Here is a 24,547-nt window from a genome sequence, read left to right as displayed (position 1 = left end):
GCACATGCGCGAGTGCCTTCCCGCCCGACGGAGGAGTGCGTGGTCCCCAGTTTCTTCGTTTCCGCGGAGCGAAGAAGTTGCATGTTTTTCAACGGCCGTTGAAATCATTAGTTTGCCTTCCCGCTCGTGTATTTTTTCCGAATTTCTTCCTTTTTTCCCTTTGGATTACTTTATTTTTCCTTTAAAAAAAAAAAAAAAAACTCGTCGAGTTTTCTTTATTTTTTCGAGCCGGCCTCGGCGGGGCCTGTTGTCACCATACAGGCCTCCGGCTTTGATTTTGCGGAGGCCGTGTTTCCCTTCATGCCCCCTCAACCGGGTTTTAAGAAGTGCCAGCGGTGTGCACGCCCGATCTCTCTCACAGACCCGCACAATTGGTGCCTCCAGTGCCTGGGTCCAGAGCATCGGGCTGACACCTGCACCCGCTGTGCTACGCTTAAAAAGCGCACTTTGAAAAATAGGCAGATCCAGCAAAATATTTTGTTTGGTACCGGATCTGCCATGGAACCTGCCGCGACGTCGACGGCACCCCAAAAGTCGGCACCACCGGACCCTTCCTCGGGGTCGTTGGGCCCAGGTAAGCCGGCTAAGAAGCCTTCCACTTCCCTCGAGCGCCCTCCTACCACGGTTGCGACACCGGCCATTCCGGCGCCGCACCGGCCCCGCAAACACTCCGCTCCGATCTCGGTGAGTGCCTCATCATCGGCCTCCTCATCGCCGGAGCGTAGAGCGGCACCTATGGTACCGAAGAAGAAAAAAGCGGTACCGGTGCCTCCCCTGGATGACCACATCGCAGCCATACTCCAAACACAGTTACAGGAGCAGCTGCAACAACAACTCCAACAACTGTTGCCGGCGTTGCTGGCACCGCACCTTCCGGTACAGGACCGGTCTGAGCCTCGCACTGTCCCATCGGTGTCGACCCCCTCGGTACCGACTAATACCTCCATGCCGGTGCTCTTGGCCGAAACACCTACGGTGCATACCCGTGCTACTGCCGACCCTGTCCGGTCCCAGGAACGACATCGGTCTTCCTCACCCGGTACCGCCTCGGTGCGCTCAGGCAAATCTCTCTCAAAGACCCGCCATGCCGAGCCCTCCACGCCGATGTCCAAACGTACGCACCCCGACGTTAGGGACCCAGACTTGTGGGAAGACTCCCCTCACGGTACCGAAGAGGACGCTTCGTCAACCGACGAAGAACCCTCCATGACCGACACCACCTCCAAACCAGAGCAATCCTCTTTCTCTAAATTCCTTAGGGAAATGTCAGCAGCTCTTTCCATCCCCTTAGAGTCCGACTCTAAGAAGTCTCAGGCTTTCCTCGATGCCCTAGACTTTGAGCAACCTCCCAAGGAATTTCTAAAGTTGCCCGTCCACGACATCTTACGGGAAACTTTCTATAAGAACTGGGAGACTCCCCTCACTGTTCCCGGAGCCCCTCGTAAATTGGATAGCTTGTACCGGGTTATCCCAATCCCAGGGTTTGACAAACCTCAATTGCCCCACGAGTCCCTCCTGGTGGAATCTACTTTGAAAAAATCTCAGGGTTCCAGTTTATATGCCTCCACCCCTCCTGGCAGAGAGGGAAAAACCATGGATAAATTTGGTAAGCGCCTTTTCCAAAATTCCATGCTAGCCAATAGAGCCAACAACTACACCTTCCACTTCTCCTTCTACATGAAGCATCTAGTGCAACAGCTCTCCTCCTTACAGAAATATTTTCCTGAACGTAAGGTCCCTCTGTTCCAGCAACAAATTTCCAGCATCTCCAACTCAGGAAATTTATGGTTCGCTCCATCTACGACTCATTTGAGCTGACCTCTCGCGCCTCTGCCATGGCGGTGGCCATGCGCCGTTTGGCATGGCTGAGAGTCTCTGACCTAGACATTAACCACCAGGACCGCCTGGCTAACGCACCTTGTCTGGGCGATGAACTCTTCGGAGAGTCCCTGGACTCAACAACCAAGAAACTCTCAGCACATGAGACCAGGTGGGACACTCTGATCAAACCTAAAAAGAAGACTCCACCTGCTCGTCCCTACAGACAACAGTCTTCTTACCAGCGTAGGTTCTCGGCCAGACCTCTCAATCCACCTCAACAACAGTCTCGCCGTCCTCGCCACCAACATCAGACTCAGGCTCGCCCACAGACTCAACCTGCCAAACCTCCTCCTTCATCTAAGCCGTCTCAACCCTTTTGACTCTTTTCTCCAGAGCATAGCCATTCTCCCACCATCGCTGCCTCTCCCTCAACCTATCGGAGGACGTCTTCAGCTTTTCCTCAGCTGTTGGGAGGTCATCACTTCGGACCAGTGGGTCCTCAACATCATTCGCCACGGCTACTCTCTCAACTTCCAGACTCTTCCACCAGACCATCCTCCCGTAGAGTCTGCTTCTCACTCCTCCCAAACCCCCCTCCTCCTGAGGGAGGTCCAATCCCTCCTTCTCCTCAATGCCATCGAAGAGGTACCTCCGGACCAAAGGGGTCAGGGATTCTACTCCCGCTACTTCCTGGTCCCCCAAAAAAACAGGAGATCTTCGTCCCATCCTCGATCTCAGGGACCTCAACAAGTGTCTAGTCAAAGAGAAGTTCAGAATGCTCTCCCTAGCCACGCTTTACCCTCTTCTCTCCCACCACGACTGGCTATGCTCCCTAGACCTCAAGGAGGCTTACACTCACATTCCAATCCATCCGTCTTCACGTCGCTACCTATGGTTCCAGATACAGCACCATCACTATCAGTACAAAGTGCTACCCTTTGGCCTCGCGTCATCGCCCAGAGTGTTCACCAAGTGCCTTATTGTGGTGGCGGCCTTCCTCAGGTCTCACGACCTTCAGGTGTTCCCCTATTTGGACGATTGGCTGGTGAAAGCACCTACGTCTCCGCTTGTACTTCAAGACACTCATCACACCATCTCGTTCCTCCATCTCTTGGGTTTCGAGATCAACTACCCCAAGTCGCATCTGCTTCCCACACAGCGACTTCAGTTCATTGGAGCAGTTCTCGACACCACTCTAATGAGGGCATTTCTCCCCTCAGACCGCCATCAAACTCTGCTCCACCTCTGCCGTCAGGTGCTCCTTCATCACTCCATTCCAGCTCGGCAGATGATGATCCTCCTGGGCCACATGGCCTCGACGGTCCATGTACTTTCTCTGGCGCAACTCCACCTCAGGACACCTCAGTGGACTCTAGCCAACCAATGGTCACAGACCACCGATCCTCTTTCTCATCCCATCTCTGTGACATCGTCTCTTCGGCAATCTCTTCAATGGTGGTTGAACTCCTCCAATCTTTCCAGGGGTCTACTCTTTCATCTACCCTCTCACTCCATGATCATAACCACAGATGCCTCCCCCTATGCATGGGGCGCTCACCTGGGAGATCTTCGCACCCAGGGACTCTGGACCCCTCAGGAGCGTCAACATCACATCAACTTCCTCGAACTCAGTGCCATGTTCTATGCTCTCGAGGCCTTCCAGCACCTTCTCTACCCTCCGGTTCTTCTCCTGTGCACAGACAACCAAGTCGCCATGTACTACATAAACAAGCAAAGCGGCACCGGATCTCCCCTCCTCTGTCAGGAGGCCATCCGCATCTGGACCTGGGCCACGGCCCACAGTCTCTTCCTCAAGGCTGTCTATATCCAGGGCGAACAGAACTCCCTGGCCGACAATCTCAGCCGCATCCTTCAACCTCACGAGTGGACCCTGGATCCTCCCACACTCCACTCCATCTTTGCTCTCTGGGGCACTCCTCAGGTGGACCTCTTTGCAGCTCCTCACAACCATCAGCTGCCCCAGTTCTGTTCCAGACTCTTCTCTCCTCATCGTCTAGCCCCGGATGCATTCCTGCTCGACTGGACGGATCGGTTCCTCTATGCCTTTCCTCCCCTACCTCTGATGTTGCGGACGCTCTTCAAACTCCACAGAGACAGAGCCACCATGATCCTCATCGCCCCTCGGTGGCCTCGCCAACACTGGTTCTCCCTCCTGCTTCAGCTCAACTCCAGGGAGCCCATTCCTCTTCCTGTGTTTCCTACTCTACTTACACAGCAGCATCAGTCTCTACTACATCCCAATCTGCCCTCGCTCCACCTGACAGCTTGGTTTCTCTCGGGCTGACCTCTCCAGAGAATCTGTCTCAGCCTGTCCATCGTATTTTGGATGCTTCCAGGAAACCGGCCACCCTCCAATGTTACCATCAGAAGTGGACCCGGTTCTCCTCTTGGTGTCTCCTTCATCATCACAATCCCACCTCACTGGCGGTGGAAACTGTACTGGACTATTTGCTCTCTCTCTCCGACGCTGGCCTCAAGTCGACCTCAATCAGAGTCCACCTCAGTGCCATCACTGCGTTTCATGAGCCTATCCTCGGAAAACCTCTTACGGCTCATCCCCTGGTTTCCCGGTTCATGAGAGGCCTCTTCAGTGTCAAACCACTTCTGAAGCTTCCTCCAGTCGTCTGGGACCTGAATGTGGTTCTATCAGCCCTCATGAAACCTCCATTTGAGCCTCTTGCCACAACTTCACTCAAATTTCTTATGTGGAAGGTGCTTTTCCTCATTGCCATCACCTCTGCCAGGAGGGTTAGTGAGCTGCATGCACTGGTTGCCGACCCACCTTTCACTGTTTTTCACCATGACAAGGTGGTTCTGCGTACCCATCCTAAATTTCTGCCTAAGGTGGTCTCGGACTTCCACCTCAACCAGTCCATTGTATTGCCTGTTTTCTTCCCTAAGCCCCATTCCCATCCTGGGGAACAGGCGTTACACTCGCTGGATTGTAAGCGTGCCCTTGCATACTACCTTGATCGTACCAGGGCTCATCGCTCGTCTCCTCAGCTCTTTCTGACCTTCGATCCTAACCTTCTAGGTCATCCTGTCTCTAAACGGACGCTTTCCAACTGGCTTGCCGCCTGCATTGCGTTCTGTTATGCTCGAGCCGGTCTCTCACTGGAAGGTGCTGTCACGGCCCACAGGGTCAGAGCTATGGCTGCTTCTGTGGCTTTCCTCTGCTCCACACCTATCGAGGAAATCTGCAAGGCTGCCACTTGGTCCTCAGTTCACACGTTCACTACTCACTACTGTCTGGATGCCTTCTCCAGACGGGATGGACTCTTCGGCCAATCTGTGTTACAAAATTTATTTTCCTAATGGCCAACCATCCCTCCTCCCTCTCTGTTAGCTTGAAGGTCACCCATACGTTAAGAATATGCTGCCTGCTTGTCCTGGGATAAAGCACAGTTACTTACCGTAACAGGTGTTATCCAGAGACAGCAGGCAGATATTCTTACGTCCCACCCTCCTCCCCGGGTTGGCTTCTTAGCTGGATTATCTTAACTGGGGACCACGCACTCCTCCGTCGGGCGGGAAGGCACTCGCGCATGCGCGGTGCGGCCAACTAGAACTTTCTAGTTAAAAAGATCCGTACCGGGGCTCCGTCGGTGACGTCACCCATACATTGTATCGAGCGATGGTGCGTCCACATCTGGAATACTGCGTTCAGTATTGGTCGCCGCACCTCAAGAAGGACATGGCGGTACTTGAGAGAGTCCAAAGGAGAGCAACGAAACTGGTAAAGGGGCTGGAACACTGCCCATATGCCGAGAGATTGGATAGGCTGGGGCTCTTCTCTCTGGAAAAAAGGAGGCTCAGGGGAGATATGATAGAGACCTTCAAGATCATGAGGGGCATAGAGAGGGTGGATAGGGACAGATTCTTCAGACTGAAGGGGACAACAAGTACGAGGGGGCATTCGGAGAAACTGAAGGGAGATAGGTTCAAAACAAATGCAAGAAAGTTTTTTTTCACCCAAAGGGTCGTGGACACTTGGAATGCGCTACCGGAGGAAGTGATCAGGAAGAGTACGGTACAGGGATTGGACGGATTCCTGAGGGATAAAGGGATCGTGGGATACTGAGAGAGGTGCTGGGATGTAACACAGGTATAGAAAGCCAACAGGTCGTGCATGTGCAAGACCGGAGGGTTAGGACTACGATGGGAAGATAGGACTTAAATGAGAAACCAAGGTGGCAAGGGAGCCCCTTCTGGTGATGCAGACAGGTCGTGACCTGTTTGGGCCGCCGCGGGAGCGGACTGCCGGGCAGGATGGACCTATGGTCTGACCCGGCGGAGGCACTGCTTATGTTCTTATTATGTTCTTATTAAGAATATCTGCCTGCTGTCCCTAGATAACACCTGTTACGGTAAGTAACTGTGCTTTACGGTAAGTAACTGTGCTATTTAGTGTTGATACTGTTGAATTTAGCAAGTGATGTAGTTAACATGAAGTTCAGCTGGCAGAGTCTTCCTTTCAGCGAACGTTTTCTACTTTCAGCGAACTACAGCAGCAGTCTTCAGATCATAATGTGTTCATTCTGGTTTGAACAATGCCCTTGTCATGAAATCAGTATCTCTGTAGCCTTCTAGGAGGATGGTGGCTCAGCTATTTTTTTTCTCACAGGTTAAGATGGCTCCTTATTCCTACTTCAGCAGCCTTATGTTTGGCTGTTTCTTACCAAGGGGATTGGAGTTAGTAGCCAAAGTAATTCAGATCCTGCAGTCTTTAACCTGCACAGCTGATCTTGGAAGAAACATTCTTTCCCAGTAAACAGATTGGAAACTCCACTCTTATTTTTAAGATGCATCTAAGCCCTAGGGCACCTCTGGACGTGGACAAGGCATGAGCCCTGGTATGGAGAGCAGCATCAATAGCCTGATCCAGACTCATGACATTTTTTTTGGCTTGAATATTTTTTTCTGTTCACTCGCTGGTTTACCTACTTAAAGCCGATTCCTACTACAACCATTCTAAGTGTTTACTAGTTATTGGGTACAGAACTTTTTTTCGGGAATGTCACTACAACAGTTGGGTACAGCAGAGAATATGTGGTGAATAGTGAAGGCCTGGCCTTACTACTGTCAAAAGGTCATAGCGTTGGATTTTTCTCCACCTTTTGTGAGGACTTCTCCATAGTCTTGTCAATATAACTTTTTTATATCAAAGTTACAGTGTACCAAAGTGGATTGAATCAAGTCTGGTATTTTATGAGCAGACTTGAACTTGTGCAGCTTATTTTTAGTTTATATATTGAGTTCATATCTCCCTCAAGCTTTTTACAGCAGAAGTTGCATTTGGGGGAGGTAAAAAAAACCAAAGTAGCTGTATATATGCTAGGGGGTGAGAAGCTGATAAACACGGACCGGGAGAGTGACCTTGGCCTTGAGTGTCTGAGGATCTCAAGGCTACGAAACAATGTGACAAAGCGGTGGCCATAGCTAGAATGATGCTGGGCTGCATAGAGAGGAATAAGTAGCAGAAAAAGAAAGGCGTTAATGCCCCTGTACAAGTCGTTGGCGAGGCCCCACCTGGAATTTCCGGTTCTGGAGGCCGTTTCTTGCTAAGGATGTAAGAAGACTTGAAGCTGTACTGAAGAAGATGCCGAAGACATCTGGATTGCACCAAGAAGTATGAAGAGCATTGAATACCTGAATATGTATACCGTATTATCTCATGTATAATGCGCGGCTGTTTATAATGCGCACACCGTTTTTTGTTTTTGTGTGTGGGTTTTTTTAAAAAATAACATAACAAAAAACTGTATACCTATGTATAATGCGCTAGCATAATTGTTGATGTCCCTGTAATGTAAATACAGTACAGCATAAGCTATTGTATGTTAAATCTTTGGCAAGTGGATAGGGAATTTAAATTGGAACACATTGAACTACCTGTAAGTATTACTGTAGATATTTTCTGGTCAAGTCGTATGCTGTATACGGCATAATAAAAGTACGGTAGCAGTCAAAAAGGAAATACAACAACGATTTGCCGGAAGTGGGACCATTAGAGTTGGCGAAAGCTGGATGTGCTTTTCTTGAATAACACATTGCTACCACTAAATTTCCTAAAAGTTTCAAAGTGTTCTATACCAGTGTTTACCACAAAATTTTTAATTACGGTACACTTTAGGATTAAGTCTTTAGAATGAGTACCGGTAAACCACGTTGCTCATATACGGCAGCAGAGAAACTGAGAATTGTTTGTTACACTGAAGAGAACAGTAATAGAGAAGCTGGCCGTGAATTTGGAGTAGCTGAGTCGAACATTTGACTATGGCACAGATAAACCAAGCTTCAAGGAATGCCCCACAAGCAGATCGTGGGAAAAGTGTGGCCTATCCTGAACTCGAGTTACCGTTAAGTGGGTAAGGGAACATAGGCTACAGGGTAGAGCTGTTGATATAACGGAGCTACGTCTAAAGGCTTGAGTATGGCCAAAACCATGCCAAATATGAATACCGGTACTTTCAAGGCATCTTATGGAGGGGGAAGGAGATTCATGAAGCGTCACAATTTATCCGTTGGACAACCATCACCCAGAATTTACCTGAAGATTTAGATGGCAAATTTCTCGAATTTCAGAAATTTGTTATTAAAATAAGAAAACAGCATGACTATGACCTGTCCCTCATTGGAAACGCCAGTCCAAACCCATCTTACCTTTCACAATCCATATGAACGGACATTAAACATAAAGGGGGCCAAAACAATTTCATTGGCAACAGGCCACGAGAAATCTCGGTTTACAGTTATGCTATGTTGCATGGCCGATGGTACCAAGCTCCCACCGTATGTGATATTTAAAAGGAAGATGCTTCCAAAAGGAGTTGAATTTCCTAGAGAAATTGTTAACCCGAGTCCATCCAAAGGGTTGGATGGACGAAACTCTCATGATGGATTGGCTTAAAACCATATGGGGGAAAAGTTCTGGTAGACTAATAAGCAAGCGTTCGCTCCTGGTATTGGATGCATTTCGAGTGCTGTGAACAAGTCTGCCCTGTGAACTTCTAAAAGCTAAGTTACTCAGCATTTCATATTCTGCTCTTTTCACTGTTTTTCAGCATTATATCTGCTTAATTTATCTTCTCTCCCTGTTTCTTACTTAAAAAAACCAAAAAAATACAATAAATAAACCCTTCTCTTTCCTTTGTTAAATCTTATTTCCTCTTTCCCTTCATAGGACTAAGGGTAAGACTTATAGTCCCACCCACCCCAGGGACCACTGTTCATATATAGAGACCCAAATAATCAGGACTACTCAAATCAAGTCACTTCACAACCAATCAAGATGACCTTTATTCTGTGCAATCACTGTGGTGCTTTAATTCCAAGATACACTATTTGGAGGCTTAAGGCTTGCCCCATCTGTCTTCAACTTGCTAGTATTAAGGAGGAACTCTGCAAACTTAAAGAGGAATTTAATACAATTAAAGCAGCTTCCATTATTCCACAAAATTATACCAACTTATCACCTCTACCTCAAAGAATAAAACAGCCCAGGAATAAATGGGTCACAGTAGGCTCAGGAAGACTGCAACATGTAACACAGAAACATCAACCTTCACAAATATTACCTGTACAGAATTCCTTCGCTCCACTAGTGCACCACGATACTCAAGAAAACAGAAGGGAGGTGGGACTGGAACCAATTAAGGTAACTCAAGAGAACAAGCACACCCTAAGCACAAATAAAGCCAAAAACAGAAACTATTACTGTTGAGGGATTCCATCATCAGAGGCATTAACCTTGGAACACAAGGTGAGGAGACCAAAATAGTGAAATGTCTTCCAGGATCCTCAGCTACCAGGAGTTCCAGGCAAATACTGACTATAAGGAAGAAACTAAGGATTTTAACACTGATGTTGTTATCCATCTGGGAACAAATGACCTGGCCAACAACTCCACACTTGCAGCACAGAAAGCTTTTCGAGAGCTTGGTGAGGGCTTGAAACCTTTTGTAAAGACTTTAGCTTTTTCTGAAATACTGCCTGTATATGGAAAGGGTGAGCAAAGAGTGAAAAACAGAGGACTTTAATAGATGGCTCAAAGCCTAGTGTCATCAAGAAGGCTTCAGGTACATAGGAGGATGGGGAAATAAATGGAAGGACAAGAAGCTATATTGCACTGATGGGCTACATATTACTACAGCAGGAAAAAGAAACCTTGCAGAGAAATTTAGACAATATGTTTCTAGGCATTTAAACTAGAAGGTGGGGGTGGTGTATGTATGAAGGACAATTTATAGAGACCACTCCCGGCAAAAGAAAAGATGTCCTTCCTAAAAAGAGGAGTCCAGTAGTTTTAGTGTGGCGGGAAGATGGAGATAGGACAGTAAGTATGATGTTAGGTCTATTTCAGGAATTTCTTGAAGAGTATAGTTTTGTTAGGTCTATTTCAGGAATTTCTTGAAGAGTATAGTTTTTTTAAAATTTCTTTTCTGAACATCTTGTAGTCTGGGGTAGATAACCAGATCTCCAATCTACTGATATCTACCCCAGACTACAAGATGTTCAGAAAAGAAATTGAAAAAAAACTATACTCTTCAAGAAATTCCTGAAATAGACCTATCATACTTACCGTCCTACCTCCATCTTCTGCCACACTAAAACTACTGGACTTCGCTTTACCTCTCTAGAAATGGCAAATAATCTTCCATTGTAATCCACCATCTATAATTCTTTTGTAATCCACCTTGAACCGCAAGGTAATGAAGGAATAGAAATCTCTAACGTAATGTAGTAAAGATTGTGACGTAAACAATATCAGCAACTCATTTCATAGCATTGCAACAGAAAGTGAAACAAAACATATCTACGAAAAAGATTACCACTGAAAAATTGCTGGAAAGCGATGACCACAAATGCTCGCAGTCTAAACAACAAAGTTCATGATCTGCAAGCCCTGATGTTAAGAGGCAGATGTAGATATTGTCGCTATCACAGAGACATGGTTGATGGGATGCAAACATACCGGGATATAATCTTTTTAGGAAGGACAGAGATGGTCAAAAAGGTGGAGGAGTAGCTCTCTATGTAAAGATCAATATCCAAGCGACCGAAATGCAAGGGACCTGGGGAGAGGAAGAAGCAATATGGATCGCTCTGAAAAGAGAAGATGGAACTTCTATCTACGTGGGCCGCAGGTTGGACACCCCTGGATTACAGGATTCGAGGCAACATGGCTTTACAAAAAGTAAATCGTGCCAAACGAACCTGATTGAATTTTTTGATTGGGTGACTAGAGAGCTGGATCGAGGACATATGCTAGATGTAATTTACTTAGATTTCAGCAAAGCCTTTGATACAGTTCCTCATAGGAAGCTGTTGAACAAACTTGAAGGGCTGAAGTTAGGACCCAAAGTGGTGAACTGGGTCAGAAACAGGCTGTTGGACAGACGCCAGAGGGTGGTGGTTAATGGAAGTGGCTCGGAGGAAGGAAAGGTGAGTAGTGGAGTCCCTCAGGGTTCGGTGCTGGGGCCGATCCTGTTCAATATGTTTGTGAGTGACACTGCTGAAGGGTTAGAAGGAAAAGTGTGCCTTTTTGCAGATGATACCAAGATTTGTAACAGAGTAGACACCGAAGAGGGAGTGGAAAATATGAAAAAGGATCTGCAAAAGTTATAATGGTCTAATGCTCTTCCCAGCAAACATTACCTCTATTTTTCACACATTTAAGCATAAACTGTGCTTTCTCAGCCAGTCTTCTATCTTCAACATGTAATGATTTATGGACTATTACAAACCCATCCCCCACTTATGAACTGGGAAGAAAAATAACACGACACCTGTATGTTGTCGGTATGAAACCTGTAATTGTTCAAATACTTTCCCCAATGATGCTACATAAATATTAAACAGAAACGCTGATAAAGCAGATCCTTGAGGTACAGTGTTCCCCCGTGAATTGCGGACTCACTCATTCGGTCTGCTCCGACCACCTCTTCCTGTAGTAAAGTCGGGCTACACCAATCAGTAGCTGTGTGCTAAAACATCTATCGCAGACATCAACAAAAGCTCCACGTTGTGGGCTTGTTGAAACCCAAACTGATAGTGACTTAAACATTTAATGAAGGTCTTTATAGTGGTGCATCCAGATTTAGTTCAACCACTCTACTGATTGTTTTGAAGTTTCAATGCAATCTTGAAGGATTTGATTATTGTCTCATAGAAGCTTTCCATTACAGACCTTTGCTTGTCTTGAGTGGAGGTTCTCAGATCAACTTCCTGTCTCTTTGAGAAGGTCCCTAGTTTCATTTCAGTCTTCTCCTTGATCTTCCTTCCATGAGGTCTGAAATTGTGTCTCTGCTACTAAGGATTCACAGTCTTTCCTACAGCGGTCTGGAGCTTTTTAATAACAGAAATTTGAGCTTCTCTTGCTCTTATTTTGTGGTACAATAAGACAATATTCTGAGGAACAATTTGTCATATCATTCTGCTTGTTAGTGCTTAGGTGCATTGGCAGAGACAGATGTAATAGCTTTTACAATTTACAGTACTATCAGGCTTATCACCTTACATGTTTAGGTAACTATAGACTTTGTCCAAGTGCATGACCAGAGCCTGGGTGTGGAACCCAAATAATTGTAGCAGGGAGTACGGATTTCCACCCTTTAAGGCTTGTTTTGCTGTATCTCATGGATGCTGGACGAGTGTGGTAGATGCCAAGGAAGAAATTCTTACCCGATTTCCTCTAGTTCTTCCAGGGGTCCTCCCTGGTTGAATATAACATTTGTCTATTTCTGGAATATTCCAATTATGTTTACAGTTCAATGTGCTTCTAGTTTGCTAGCAGTGCCTTTAACCTTTCTGGTTTGAGAGGCAGCTTCTATTCCAGTTGTAGAAATTGTGTTAGAGCAAGAGTTCCTTGCTTGTTAAAAAGTAATTGACAAATAACAGTTGCTTTGTCGGTCGAAGTACAGAACCCTTGAGGCTGCACGGTGCCTTTTATAGGGCAGATCCCACTGGTGCCTTTTTATAGGGCAGAGCCCAGTATTCTAGAACCTGTCGTTAACATCTTCTGGCTGAGGCACAACCCATAGGCTTTGAACTGGTCTGGTAGGGACTGAAGGCAACACTTACCAGGTAAGATGTAATGTCTCCATCCATGCTGCTCTGGTTTAAACAATGTAGGCAGTTGCAAGCCCCCAGGGTCACTGGACGGCACAGCTCATTTTGTTTGTTTGGTTTTTTAAAATTTCTAAATGGGCTTACATGGAAGGATGCTGAATATGCCTACACCCATCTTATGATATCATAGAAACATAGAAATAGACGGCAGATAAGGGCCACGGCCCATCTAGTCTGCCCACCCCAATGACCCTCCCCTACCTTTCTCTGTGAATAGATCCCACGTGTCTATCCCATTTGGTCTTAAAATCAGGCACGCTGCTGGCCTCAATAACCTGAAGTGGAAGACTATTCCAGCGATCAACCACCCTTTCAGTGAAAAAGAATTTCCTGGTGTCCCCGTGCATCCTCAGCATTTTGAAGAGAATTTTTTTTCTTCACATTTAGAGATTTAAGGTGTATCTTAGAATGACACGGTGACAAAATCCATCACCATTCCCGTCCCCGCTGAAAACCGCGGGAAATAATCCCATGTCATTTTTTAGTGTCTATTTCAACCTCGGTCCTTCTACACCAGCATTCTTCAAAGCAAAGCTTGCGGGTCAGTGGTTGTGGCCATTCGTACTCTGATTCTTCCCTCTCTCCTTAAAGAATGACATGAAGATGGTTTCCCGCAGTTATCCGCAGGGACGAGAATGGTGATGAATTTTGTCACGGTGTCATTCTCTAGTGTATCTAGTTAGCTGCTGCCTATCACATTTCAGCCTTGCTGATCATCTGAATGGATAAGATAGATGTGCTCCTGGAAAGTATTTTTCCTTATAAACACCGTCATTAGCCCAAGGGTTTATCTTTCTAGCAGTGTGTTTTTGTTTTATGGGGCACATAACATGTTTTAGTAAAACACAAACTGAATGACGAGGTCTGCCATAGATTTTAGAAGAGGAGAGGGAGTACAGGACACAGAAAGGAATCAAAATACACAGAAAAGTCAATGACGCCCACAAAAGTGTACACGCTAATAGAACTGGGACAGATGAGTCTTTATTTATTTACCAAAGTCCTGACACTGTTGCTTGCAGATCATGGTCTAAATTAATATCGGGACTACTTTATAAAGAATTTGTATGGCAGACTTCTTAAGAGACCCCTGATGTAGGCCAAGAGCCGAAACACTGGCAGTGTCTTTTTAGTGACTAAAGAATCATCTGTCTCAGTTCTATTGGCGTTAACACTCTTTTGTGGGTGTCAGAAGAGGAGAGGGAAACATTTTGTGGCTGCCTTCTGTCCCTGGTTTCAGGTGACCTGGAACTGCAAACAATTGGTCAAAACTTAATTGCTTGTCAAATTCCCATAAAATCTAGTTTTTATTGGAAGTGCCTTGGTCAATTGAGCATACCAGGTTATTCCATTTAGTAATTCTGTCCATGAGTGAGTTTTCACACATTTTTAGGTAGATGCCACTATACCTACTATATCTGAGCTCTCTCCTTGCTTCTCCATTCTCACCTCCCCCACCCCAGCAGTTGGTGGAGACCCTAGGACTAAAGGAGCCGATGATGGTTTTGTGTCTGTGAGCCTGAAGACAAGCCAAGGTAAAGGTATTCTGTGCACAAACAGTGTGGACTGTGTTATAGCTATTAGATTACAGATTGATGTAGCAAAAAACCAGAAGACTGAGAGGAAGATTCTCAAAACTTACCCCAGAAAAATCCAACGGGCCGCTGTCGCAACCTTTATTGTAACGGTTTCAAAAAAGACAGAAGTCATTCTCCCCAAAAAATCGCACATGCAAATGAAGTTCACTGAGTTTCACGAAGGACCGCTAAATTTACATGTGCTGGTGATAGTGATTGGCACATGTACAATACACTACGAAAAGAGGCTTAAATGTGTGCATGTGCTGGGAAAAGCATATTTCTCATCAGGACAACGTGGAAAGCGCATGGATAAGAACTACCATCCGTAATGCCATCCACTATAGTGGCACAAAACATGCGCAACTCAAGCACCTATACCGTATTTTCACTCATATACCGCGCACCTGTGTAAAACGCGCACACGGGTATAGCGCGCGGGAAACTGTAATTTATGTAAATAAATTTTTATATACCACGCACACCTGTATACCGTGCATGCCGCCCCAACTCTCCTGTCGCCGCCCAACTCTCCTTTCGCCCGCCCCGACTCTCCTCTCCCCCTTGAAGTCCTGTCCCCACCCTGAAAGCCTGATGCCCCCCCCCCGATTCACCCCCCCGCAGGACCGCTCGCACCCCCACCCCAAAGGACCGCTCGCACGCACCCGCACCCCCACCCCGAAGGATTGCTCGCACCCCTACAGCTTCCCGACCCCCCTCCCCCATCATGTAGAAGCTCCTACCGTTGTCCTGCTGCTTCCTCTGCCGGCGGTCCCAGCCCTTCTGTGAGCCCTGCGTCTGTGCTGCTTCCTCTTCCGGCAGTCCCGCCCTTTCTCTGACGTCAGAGAAAGGGCGGGACCGCCGGAATAGGAAGCAGCGCAGACGCAGGGCTCACAGAAGGGCCGGGACCGCCGGCAGAGGAAGCAGCAGGAAAACGGTAGGAGCTTCTACATGATGGGTGGGGGTCGGGATGCTGTGGGGGTGTGAGTGGTCCTTCGGGGTGCGAGTGCGTGCAAGCGGTCCTTTGGAGTGCGAACGGTCCTGCGGGGTGAATCGGACGTTGGAGGGGGGGAACTATGTAAAAAAAAAGTTGTAAAACGCGCTCACGCGTATAACGCGCATGGTTATGCATGGTTTGTAAAATCATGTATAACGCGCGTGTTATATGCATGAAAATACGATAATTCAGGGGGGGTTTTGTAATTTTTTTTGTCTAATTTTATCATGATTCTTAGCCAGAAACACATCAGACACGCCTATAATACATGTGCTGAAGGAGTATGCTATTGTTCTCTCCTCCTCCTCCCCCCCCCAAAAAAAAAAACCAACCCAAACCTACTATAATTCATGTGAATCTTGTAAAAAAAATTTTTATGTCAAATTTTATCATGAGTCACAGCCAGAAACACATGCCTGAGATGCAATTTTCACAGTACTGGCACCTCCGGAGCAGTCAGTGATTTTTGCTCACCCAAAGCCTGTACCGCTCTTGGGGAATTGCATGGCGATGATAGAATCGCTTGGAATGCTTCTTTTGATATTAGTGAGCCCATTTTGCTACCATTTTTAATCCATTTTAATATTAATGACCTCATTGTAATACATTTGCATGGCAGAGTCGGAAACTGATAGAAACCTTGGAAAAGATCACAGTGAGCTGTTTTGATAAATCAGCCGCTAAAATACAGCTGGAACAGGTTTAGCGACCATCGTTTAAGGGCACGGTAAGTTTTGAGAATCTTCTCTCTCCCATATTATAACAGTACTGCAGACTTTATCTTCTCCTGTTTAAAGCTGCCATCACATTGAGGTCTAGATATGGTAGTGGTATTTGGTTAAAGATGATTGGATATTAAAAATAATATTCAGTAAAGTGTGCCTACCTTGAATGTTCTAACTTAAAGTTAACCTGATATCCAGTTTGACCTAAACCTGCTTTTATGTCTTTAAATTTCTCCGAGTAGTGCTGAATATTTGCTATTTAAACCATGCCCCCAGTCAACTTCTTTTTCCAGAGATAACTAGATAACTGGATAACCAGACAATTCCTCTAGTTTGAAACTTTAACACTCATATTTTGGGTTTAAATATTTCAAAGTTAAGTGCAAGAATCATTTGAATATCAACTCTTGTGTGTGTTTTGAATTTTATTAATGTTTTCTCCCATGACTTCCTCTGGAAAGCTGTTCATGTATTACCCTTTGTGAAGATGTTTTTATTATGTTACTCCAGAGACTGCCTTCTTCTAGTGCTGATTTATGACTTTCTTCTGCAAAATTACTCTTGCACAGTTACCGTATATACTCTAATATAAGCTGAGATTTATGGGCCCAAAAATGAGGGTCTCGGCTTATATTCTGATCAGTGCCCACCTACCTCCCTCCCAGACTTGTTGCAGGCCTCTGTTGGGCCTGATGTATGACCTTGTGGGGTGGGCCGGGACAGAAGGGGGGATCCCTTCCGTTTCCTGACCCAGCCAACTCTGACCTTTTTTTTTTTTTTTTTTTTTTACCTCCCTCCTGCCTCACCCCGCATACCTTTTTGAATCCCTTATGGTCGAGCGCTGTGCTGGACGGGGGAGAGCTTTCCGTACTCCCATCCCATGCCGAGCCCCTCCCTGAATGGCTGCCTCAAGTTCTCATGTCTTACCTAAACAATTACCTAAACAACCGCCTGTACCAAAACACCACCACTAGGCAAAGAACTAAGGCCCCTTTTACCTACCCTCTACTCAAAGGCACCCAGCGCAAGAAGATATTTGACAGTCTGCTGGCGACACATGCAGCGAAACTGGACCACACTATCTCCAACCTGCTGATAACAACAAACGACTACAAATATTTTCGCAAAGAAATCAAAACCCACCTATTTAAAAAATTTATACAGATGGCTTAACCCCAACCGGACCCCCCTCAAAGCAACTCCCCCCTCCTCCCCCCTTCACCAGTTCCCTTCTCTTTAGCCTCAAGCATGTCAACTGCTTCCCTAACGGTATATATAATGGATCTGCACTATTTCCTATTTGTACAGCATCTTGTAGCTCTTGAAATATACAGCTCCATTATTCTTGTAACTTCTCCTGGAAATGACTAGAACTCTCTCTGTAATTATCCTGGAAATGTCCAGTTGTCTCTTTTGTAATCCGCCCAGAACTGCAAGGTTGAGGCGGAATAGAAATCAGTAATGTAATGTAATGTAATTATACTCAGATTGACTTAAATTTGAGTATGTACAAATTTGTATAATTGAGGTATTGCCTAATTACTAGCATACCTTCCATATTTTTCTTTCTAATGGAGCTCTTTTTTGATTGCATCCATTCTGGTATGGGCTCTGAATTGATTGCACCTTATTTAGATTTTAGCCAATCATATGTGCAAATAAATTACCTGCTTTATTTTTCTGGCTACTTCTACCCCATGCATACTGGCATTCTGTTTCATTTTTTGCCACCACCATGCCATAGCCTCATTGGTGTTTAGCATGGAAAAGAATATGTAATAACTTAGTTCTCGCATGATTTGATGGTTTGGTTAAGTATTATGAAATTTTCTCTTTTTTTTTTTTTAAGATGCTTGTATGTAATTTTATTGTGCATGTTGCTTTGTGCTCTGCCTTGATAAAGGTGGAACACAAACAGACATGATGTAGATGATCACTTCTTAAGACGTAGGTTGATGCACATTCATTGGTTCTTGACTGTTTCCTTTTTGATATTCTAACTTAGGAAAGAAAAGTGGGCAAGAGAATCGAAATTACTTGCGAATGTGGAGCCAAGAGAGATCTAAAGCAAAGAACACAAAAGAACTGGCAAAGCTTAATCAGGTGTGTAAACAGAGTAAGCCATCAATAAATTATATGCAATTAATGTAAGTCATAGGAATAGTTGACAAATCTAACTTTAAAGTTCAATTTTTACCCGCCTAACACCTAGGCGAGTTAAAATTAAATATACACAGGTCATTCAAAAAAAAGACAACAGTTGCAACCATGCACAATGACACATAAAACATGTCTTTTTATAGCCAGCTCAGCAACTGAACATCCCTTCCAACTTATGGTAAGAGCTAGAGGAGCCAAATTACCTTCCTTTGTGCATGGTAAAGGAGTTGGCTCAAAACTATGGGTTCACTGATGGCTTGAACACCTGCAGAGCTAGATCTTTGCTAAGAGACTTCCTCAAAACAGCCAGCTGCCTCTCCTGCCTTTCCATTGCTTCTCCCAAAAGGCCACCCTACTACCTTTACAATTAGCTCGTGCCTTTAGCAAGTTGAACTCGGGTGCAGTAGACAGGGTAATGTGTAGTGAGGCCTCTGCTGTTCCCACCAACCTATTCCATTGCGATGAAGTTCAGGTGTAGTTTTGTCATTTACAATCTGGGGTTTTTTTTCTCAGTGGCTCATGCACGCTTTCCATTCAAGGCAGCAAACAAAGATAACATTGACGAGTTACACAGCAAAAATTGCAGTCTTCAGTACTTGAAACAAAACACCACAAAAATATACCAAATTCCACATTTCCATGTCTTATCCTAGATTAATTTGAGTGATGAATTGGATCTTCAGGAGGTTTTTTTTGTTATTTGTAAAATAATTGGATTTCAACAGTAACTCCAGATGAAGAATATTTCCCAGCGTGGAGGCCATGCTAAAGGCTCTCGCAGATGACAGGTGGATCTCCTTAGAAACATCTAATCATCCTGCCTTGATACCAAAGCACAAGAGGGAAAATAATGCATACCCGACTGGGCTAAATGAGGGGCCAACCTCATCGAATCTGATGCCCCCAAATAACTCCAAGAACAAGTCAAAAAACCCAAGGCACTGAGAGAATTAGTTGGCCTGTGTGTTACCCGATTTGTTAGCCTCCCTAATTTCGTATAACATTTCAGCATGTCTGTTCATCCTGGTTAGGAAGACAGTAGTAAACTCCTATCACTATCCTTTTCCTGTTTACTCATGGAATTTCTACCCATAGGAATTCCAAGGTGTGTTTTTGTTCCTGTGGAATTTTTAATCCTCATTAACGTATAACGCTACGCTTCCACCAATTCGATCTATCCTATCACTGTGATATAAATTGTACCCTGGTATGACAGTACCCCATTGTGGGGTTTTTTCCTTCCACCAGGTCTCAGAGATGCTTTTCATTTAGTGCAATATATTCTAACTCCCATCTTGTTTCTTAGGTTTCTGGCATTTGCACACATTTCAAATAATGCTTGTCATTCCTCTTTACAATTTGTTCAGCAGTTGACATGGATAATTTGCAGTCTTTAAAATCAGTCTGTATTTAAGAAAACCTGGTCTTCTGTGGCCTCTGTTTAAGCCTTGCTCCATCACCTTTCTAAATGTTGACACCAGTTGTTTGATTTCATCCTGGTTGAGGTGGAGCCCATCTTTGTTGCTGATCCAGGAGATGTTCTGTGTCTTTCCCTGATACTTTGTGTTCCAGAAATGTTTGTTTTTCACGCCTCTCTAAGCAGGGGTGCACTGGCTTATCCATCAAAGGATCCCCCCTCTTCCCCTGGGTTGGTAAGCTATACAGCCCCAGATATTCACATTGGTGCCTAGACTGGTATGAAACAGGGTTTTTTGCTGGCTTTTGTCCCTCCCATAATGGTTTGTACCCTTGCAGTTTCTGAAAAAGTGGAGGACTGAAAAGATCACAAAACAATATAGGGCCATAAGAGTTACCCTACAGGGACAGACTGAAGGTCCATCAAGCCTGGTATTCTGTTTACCAGCAGTGGCCAACCTAGGTCACAAGTGCCTGGCAAGATCCCTAGAAGTAAAAGAGATTTTATGCTACCTATCATAGGAATAAGCAGTGGATTTCCTTAAGTCCATGTCAATAATGGCTTATTCAAACCTTTTTTTTAAATCCTGCTATGCTGACTGCTCTCAACACATTCTCCGGCAATGGATGCAAGTCTTAATTATACGCTGAGTGAAGAAATGTTTTCTCTGGTTTGTTTTAAATCTACTTAGCTTCATCACATGCCCCTAGTCCTAGTATTTTTGGAAAGAGTTAGACAAACGATTCATATCCACCAATACCACTCCACTTGGTATTTTATAAACTTCTATCATATCTCTGCTAAATAGTCTTCTTTCCAAACTGAAGAGCCTAGCTGCTTAATCCTTTCCTCATAGTGAAGTCATCCCATCCCTTTTATCATTTTCGTCACCCTTTTCTGTACCTTTTCTAATTCTACTACAGTGTTCCCCCGGTCATTCGCGGTTGGCGGTTTGTGGTCCTGGTCATTCGCGGTATTTTCTGACCGTGAACTGCCAACCAGGAGAGGGCAGCGGGAGAGGCAGGAGAAGGCAACTGGAGTGCCGCGAGTGCAGGAAATCACTTGTGGTACTTTCTGAATGCCTCTTCCTGCACTAAGTCAGTCCTTAGCCAATCAGGAACTGCTTTGACACGCAGCTCCTGATTGGATAAGGCCTGACTTAGTGCAGGAAGAGGCGGTTGGAGCATACCGCGAGTAATTTCCTGCACTCGCGGCGCTCTGGCTTCCCTCTCCCACTGCCCTCTTCAGGCTCCCCCATGAAAAACCGTATTCACGGTTTTTGAGATTCGCAGGGATTCCTGGAAAGGAACCCCCGCAAATATCAGGGGAGTACTGTACATTTTTTTTGGGGGGGGATGGGAGATGCAGTGACCAGAGCTGCACACAATATTTGAAGTGTGGCTGCACCATGGGATGATTCTTAACCACCACTGCACATGCTGAGGATGTCGACGTATCCTCAACAATGACACCTAGATCCTTTTCCTGGGAAGTGATGAAGTATCTGCCTTCTAAGCAAGGCAGAGCCTTAGAGGTTTCTATATAGAAATCCCACAGGGTTAGGTGCAATTGCAGTGTACATAGTTATTGGGGAGAGGGAGGGTTCAGAGATAAACTGTTATTTCAGCATGCTGTTCATTCATTCAAGAATACAGAACTTAATTTGGCATTGTGCTAAATTCAATCCCCTTTAATGGGAGATGGGAGGCTTGGTTAGTTTTTTCACACTGTATGCAGGTAGCCCAGCTAAAAAGTGCATACTAAAGCAATTTCTGTAGCACGTCCTAGGCCAGGGGTCAGTAACCCGCTGCTCATGAACCACATGCGGCTCTTCTCCCGTGGCCCCCCCCAGACCTACCAAAGTACCTGGTGATCCAACGGGAGTCTCTGTGACAGGAGCACAATCTCTCGCTCCTGCCTCCTTTCAGCTGCCTTCTAAATTGGCTTCTGTGATCTCTCATGACATCTCATGGTGCTACAGGAAATGCCGTAAGCAGCTGCAAGGAGACAGGAGCAAGAGGGCTGTGCTTCTGCCTTGAAGACCCCTGCTGGATGCATGGCGGAGTAGGGGGGGGAACAGGGGCTGAGAGGAAGATCAAAAGGTTGGGGCCTGGAAAGGAGAAAAAGCCTTAACTATGGGTTGGGGAGGGGCAAGGGAGGGATAAGAGGTTTAGAGACCTGCGAGAGGTTGGAGGGGAGAGAAGCCAGGCCTTGGGGAGGGAAGAGTGTGAGACCTGGAATATCTCAAACCTCACTTCTCTACAAATTGCAGTTCTTTGTAAATCTTGGGTCAAACATTTAGGATTAAATGGCTCTTTGTTTTAAAAAGGTTGCTGACCCCTGTCCTGGAATGCACACACAGCCCAATTTTGTTGGAACAGAACTGTTAGGAAGAAGCTAAGCCTACAACTGAGAATTGTAGGCAGTGTCCCATATATTTTCTCATGTATGTAATGTTTTGTTCTAATATTTTTATTGTAAGCTACCATGAGTATTTGGATTGACAGCCTACAAATATTAAATTTTTAGTGTGTTCTCAAACGTTGCCTAGCACATTTCAGAAATTACGACAGCTCTGTTTCTATGACATATGAATTGGTGTGTTTTCTTCTCTCATCTAGGGGCAGTTCATTGAGTTGTGCAAGACCATGTACAACATGTTTAGTGAAGACCTCAATGAGCAGGAGTTATACCACGCCACAGCTGCAGTCACCAGCTTGCTCCTGGAAATAGGGGAGGTTGGCAAGGCCTTTCTCAGCCCATCTACCAAGGAGGAGGAGGATGCTGGAGGTGGCCACTGCAGTAAAGCAATCCAGTGCATGAAGGGTATCCAGGAGTACCATTTGAATCCGTGCGAGTTCTTCCCTAGTCCTGCAGCTGAGGAAGAGGAGGTCCTGTGCCCTGATCAGATGGAAGATGTCAAGCTGGAGGATTCCTCACCCAGGGACAACGGAGCTGGTTCTGCCATGCTCATCTCAGACGATGACACAAAGGATGACAGTTCCATGTCATCCTACTCTGTGCTAAGCAGCGCCTCGCATGAGGAGGACAAGCTACAATGCGAGGATATTGGCGAGGACACTGTTTTAGTGCGGAGTAGCCATGCAGCTTCTCTTCCCCACAGTGCTAGTTTAGATCGTGATTGGGCCATCACCTTTGAGCAGTTTTTGGCCTCCTTGTTGACAGAGCCAGCACTGGTGAGGTACTTTGACAAGCCTGTGTCCATGATGGCCAAGATCATCAATGCCAAGAATGGGAGAATAGGCCGACCGCCAACGTCCGTCAGTGACTATGAAATCCCCACTTTTTCAGGCTAAGCCCAGCCACCTCTGGAGAAGGGGGGAGATGAGATGACTGTTGATTTTAAGTGGTTTTTATTCCCTATTAGCTTCTGAACACAGCAGCAGTATCTGATTATAACAGATGGATCTATCCTCATAGGAGGGACGTCTGTTTTTTGTTCATATTGACTATAACATCGGTTTATCTGTGAGCTGTGCTTACTGCTTTAGCCTCGCTAGCACAGTAAATGTTAGATTTGTGCTGAATTTTAACTTTGTACACACAAACTTGCTTTTAAATCATGTTTCAAAGCAAAGGTACAAAAACAGCCTGGATCCAATGAGTAACCGATTCTCTGTTGGCCTGATTTAATGCTTTTTGGGCTGGTGTTTCATGTTCCTCTCGTACAGGAAGTAGTATGCTCCTGAAAAAAAGAACCAGGTTGACACACTGGTCCCTTGAGCTTGCCCGAGGTTAAAGATTCCTATCCAAAGAGGCTGAGTGCTGGCACTGAAAGTTTCAATCTGATTCAAAGGAAGAATGTTTATAGGAGTTTTATGTATGACTGTATTCTCTTCTATACCTGGAATCAGAACCTGTCATTTAACTCTTGAAATGTAACTTTTTTTCCCCCCTCAAAAGCATTTCCTTCCTGTAGGCCGAGTTAGAGCTCCGCATTGTCTTTTTTTCCCCACGTTACAGAAACATAATTGTACAGTTATTGTCAAACAGGAAAAAAAAGTAGCCTTATGACATAATACAAGATCTAAAGTCTTGACACCATACTTCACTTTATGCAGTCTTCTGCTGGGTCAATTGTACTGAATTTGTATGCGATACTGGAAATGAGAGCACCTGCACTTTTTGAGAGCTTGCATCTTTGCAACCGATTTACCTTTTGACATGTTTTTATGATTTTTAAAAAATTTCTAAAATATTTTAGGTCCTAATCATTCCTTCAGTGAAGACAGCATCTACTTTTTTTATATTTTGCCAAGTGATTGGTTAAGATTTTTTTTATTATTTGTAGTCTCTGTAATTCTAAACTTGTCAATGTTTGGGGGTTTTTTTAAGCTGAAGCTAGTTTTTCATTATGTTTACAGGAAAGGTAGAACTGTCAGTGTGGTCTCTGAACCACCTAGAAAAGTTGTTATGAACCAATAAAGTAATCCGATGTGATGCTGTCTTGTTTGTGTTTTAAATGTGAAAGCAGTAGCAAATTTAAAAAAAAAAATAATCTTGAGGCATAGTAACATAGTAAATGATGTCAGATAAAGACCTGAATGGTTCATCCAGTCTGCCTATTAGTTATCCATGATTAAATTAACTTGTCTCTTCCTTGATGATTCTGGGCCATAGACTGTAAAGTCCACCTGGTATTGTCCTAGGTTTCAAATGCTGAAGTTGCTGTCCAAGC

General features: G+C 45.2%; 1 protein-coding gene across 1 annotated transcript in view; it reads left to right on the top strand.

Moving 5' to 3' along the window:
• Nucleotides 1–24,309, top strand: part of TBC1D9 (TBC1 domain family member 9) — a 198,260-nt gene extending 173,951 nt beyond the window's left edge. Inside the window, exons 20-22 of the mRNA XM_033939755.1 lie at nt 14,436–14,507; nt 18,277–18,374; nt 22,470–24,309. Coding sequence (XP_033795646.1) covers nt 14,436–14,507; nt 18,277–18,374; nt 22,470–23,165 — 866 coding nt within the window. The 3' untranslated portion in view covers nt 23,166–24,309. The remainder of the gene's footprint in view (nt 1–14,435; nt 14,508–18,276; nt 18,375–22,469) is intronic.
• Nucleotides 24,310–24,547: the final 238 nt, after the last annotated feature.

The sequence above is a fragment of the Geotrypetes seraphini genome, chromosome 1 (assembly GCF_902459505.1).
Source record: "Geotrypetes seraphini chromosome 1, aGeoSer1.1, whole genome shotgun sequence".
NCBI lineage: Eukaryota > Metazoa > Chordata > Amphibia > Gymnophiona > Dermophiidae > Geotrypetes > Geotrypetes seraphini.
The sequence above is the reverse complement of the archived record's forward strand: the minus strand, read 5'-3'. Positions and strand labels throughout refer to the sequence as shown.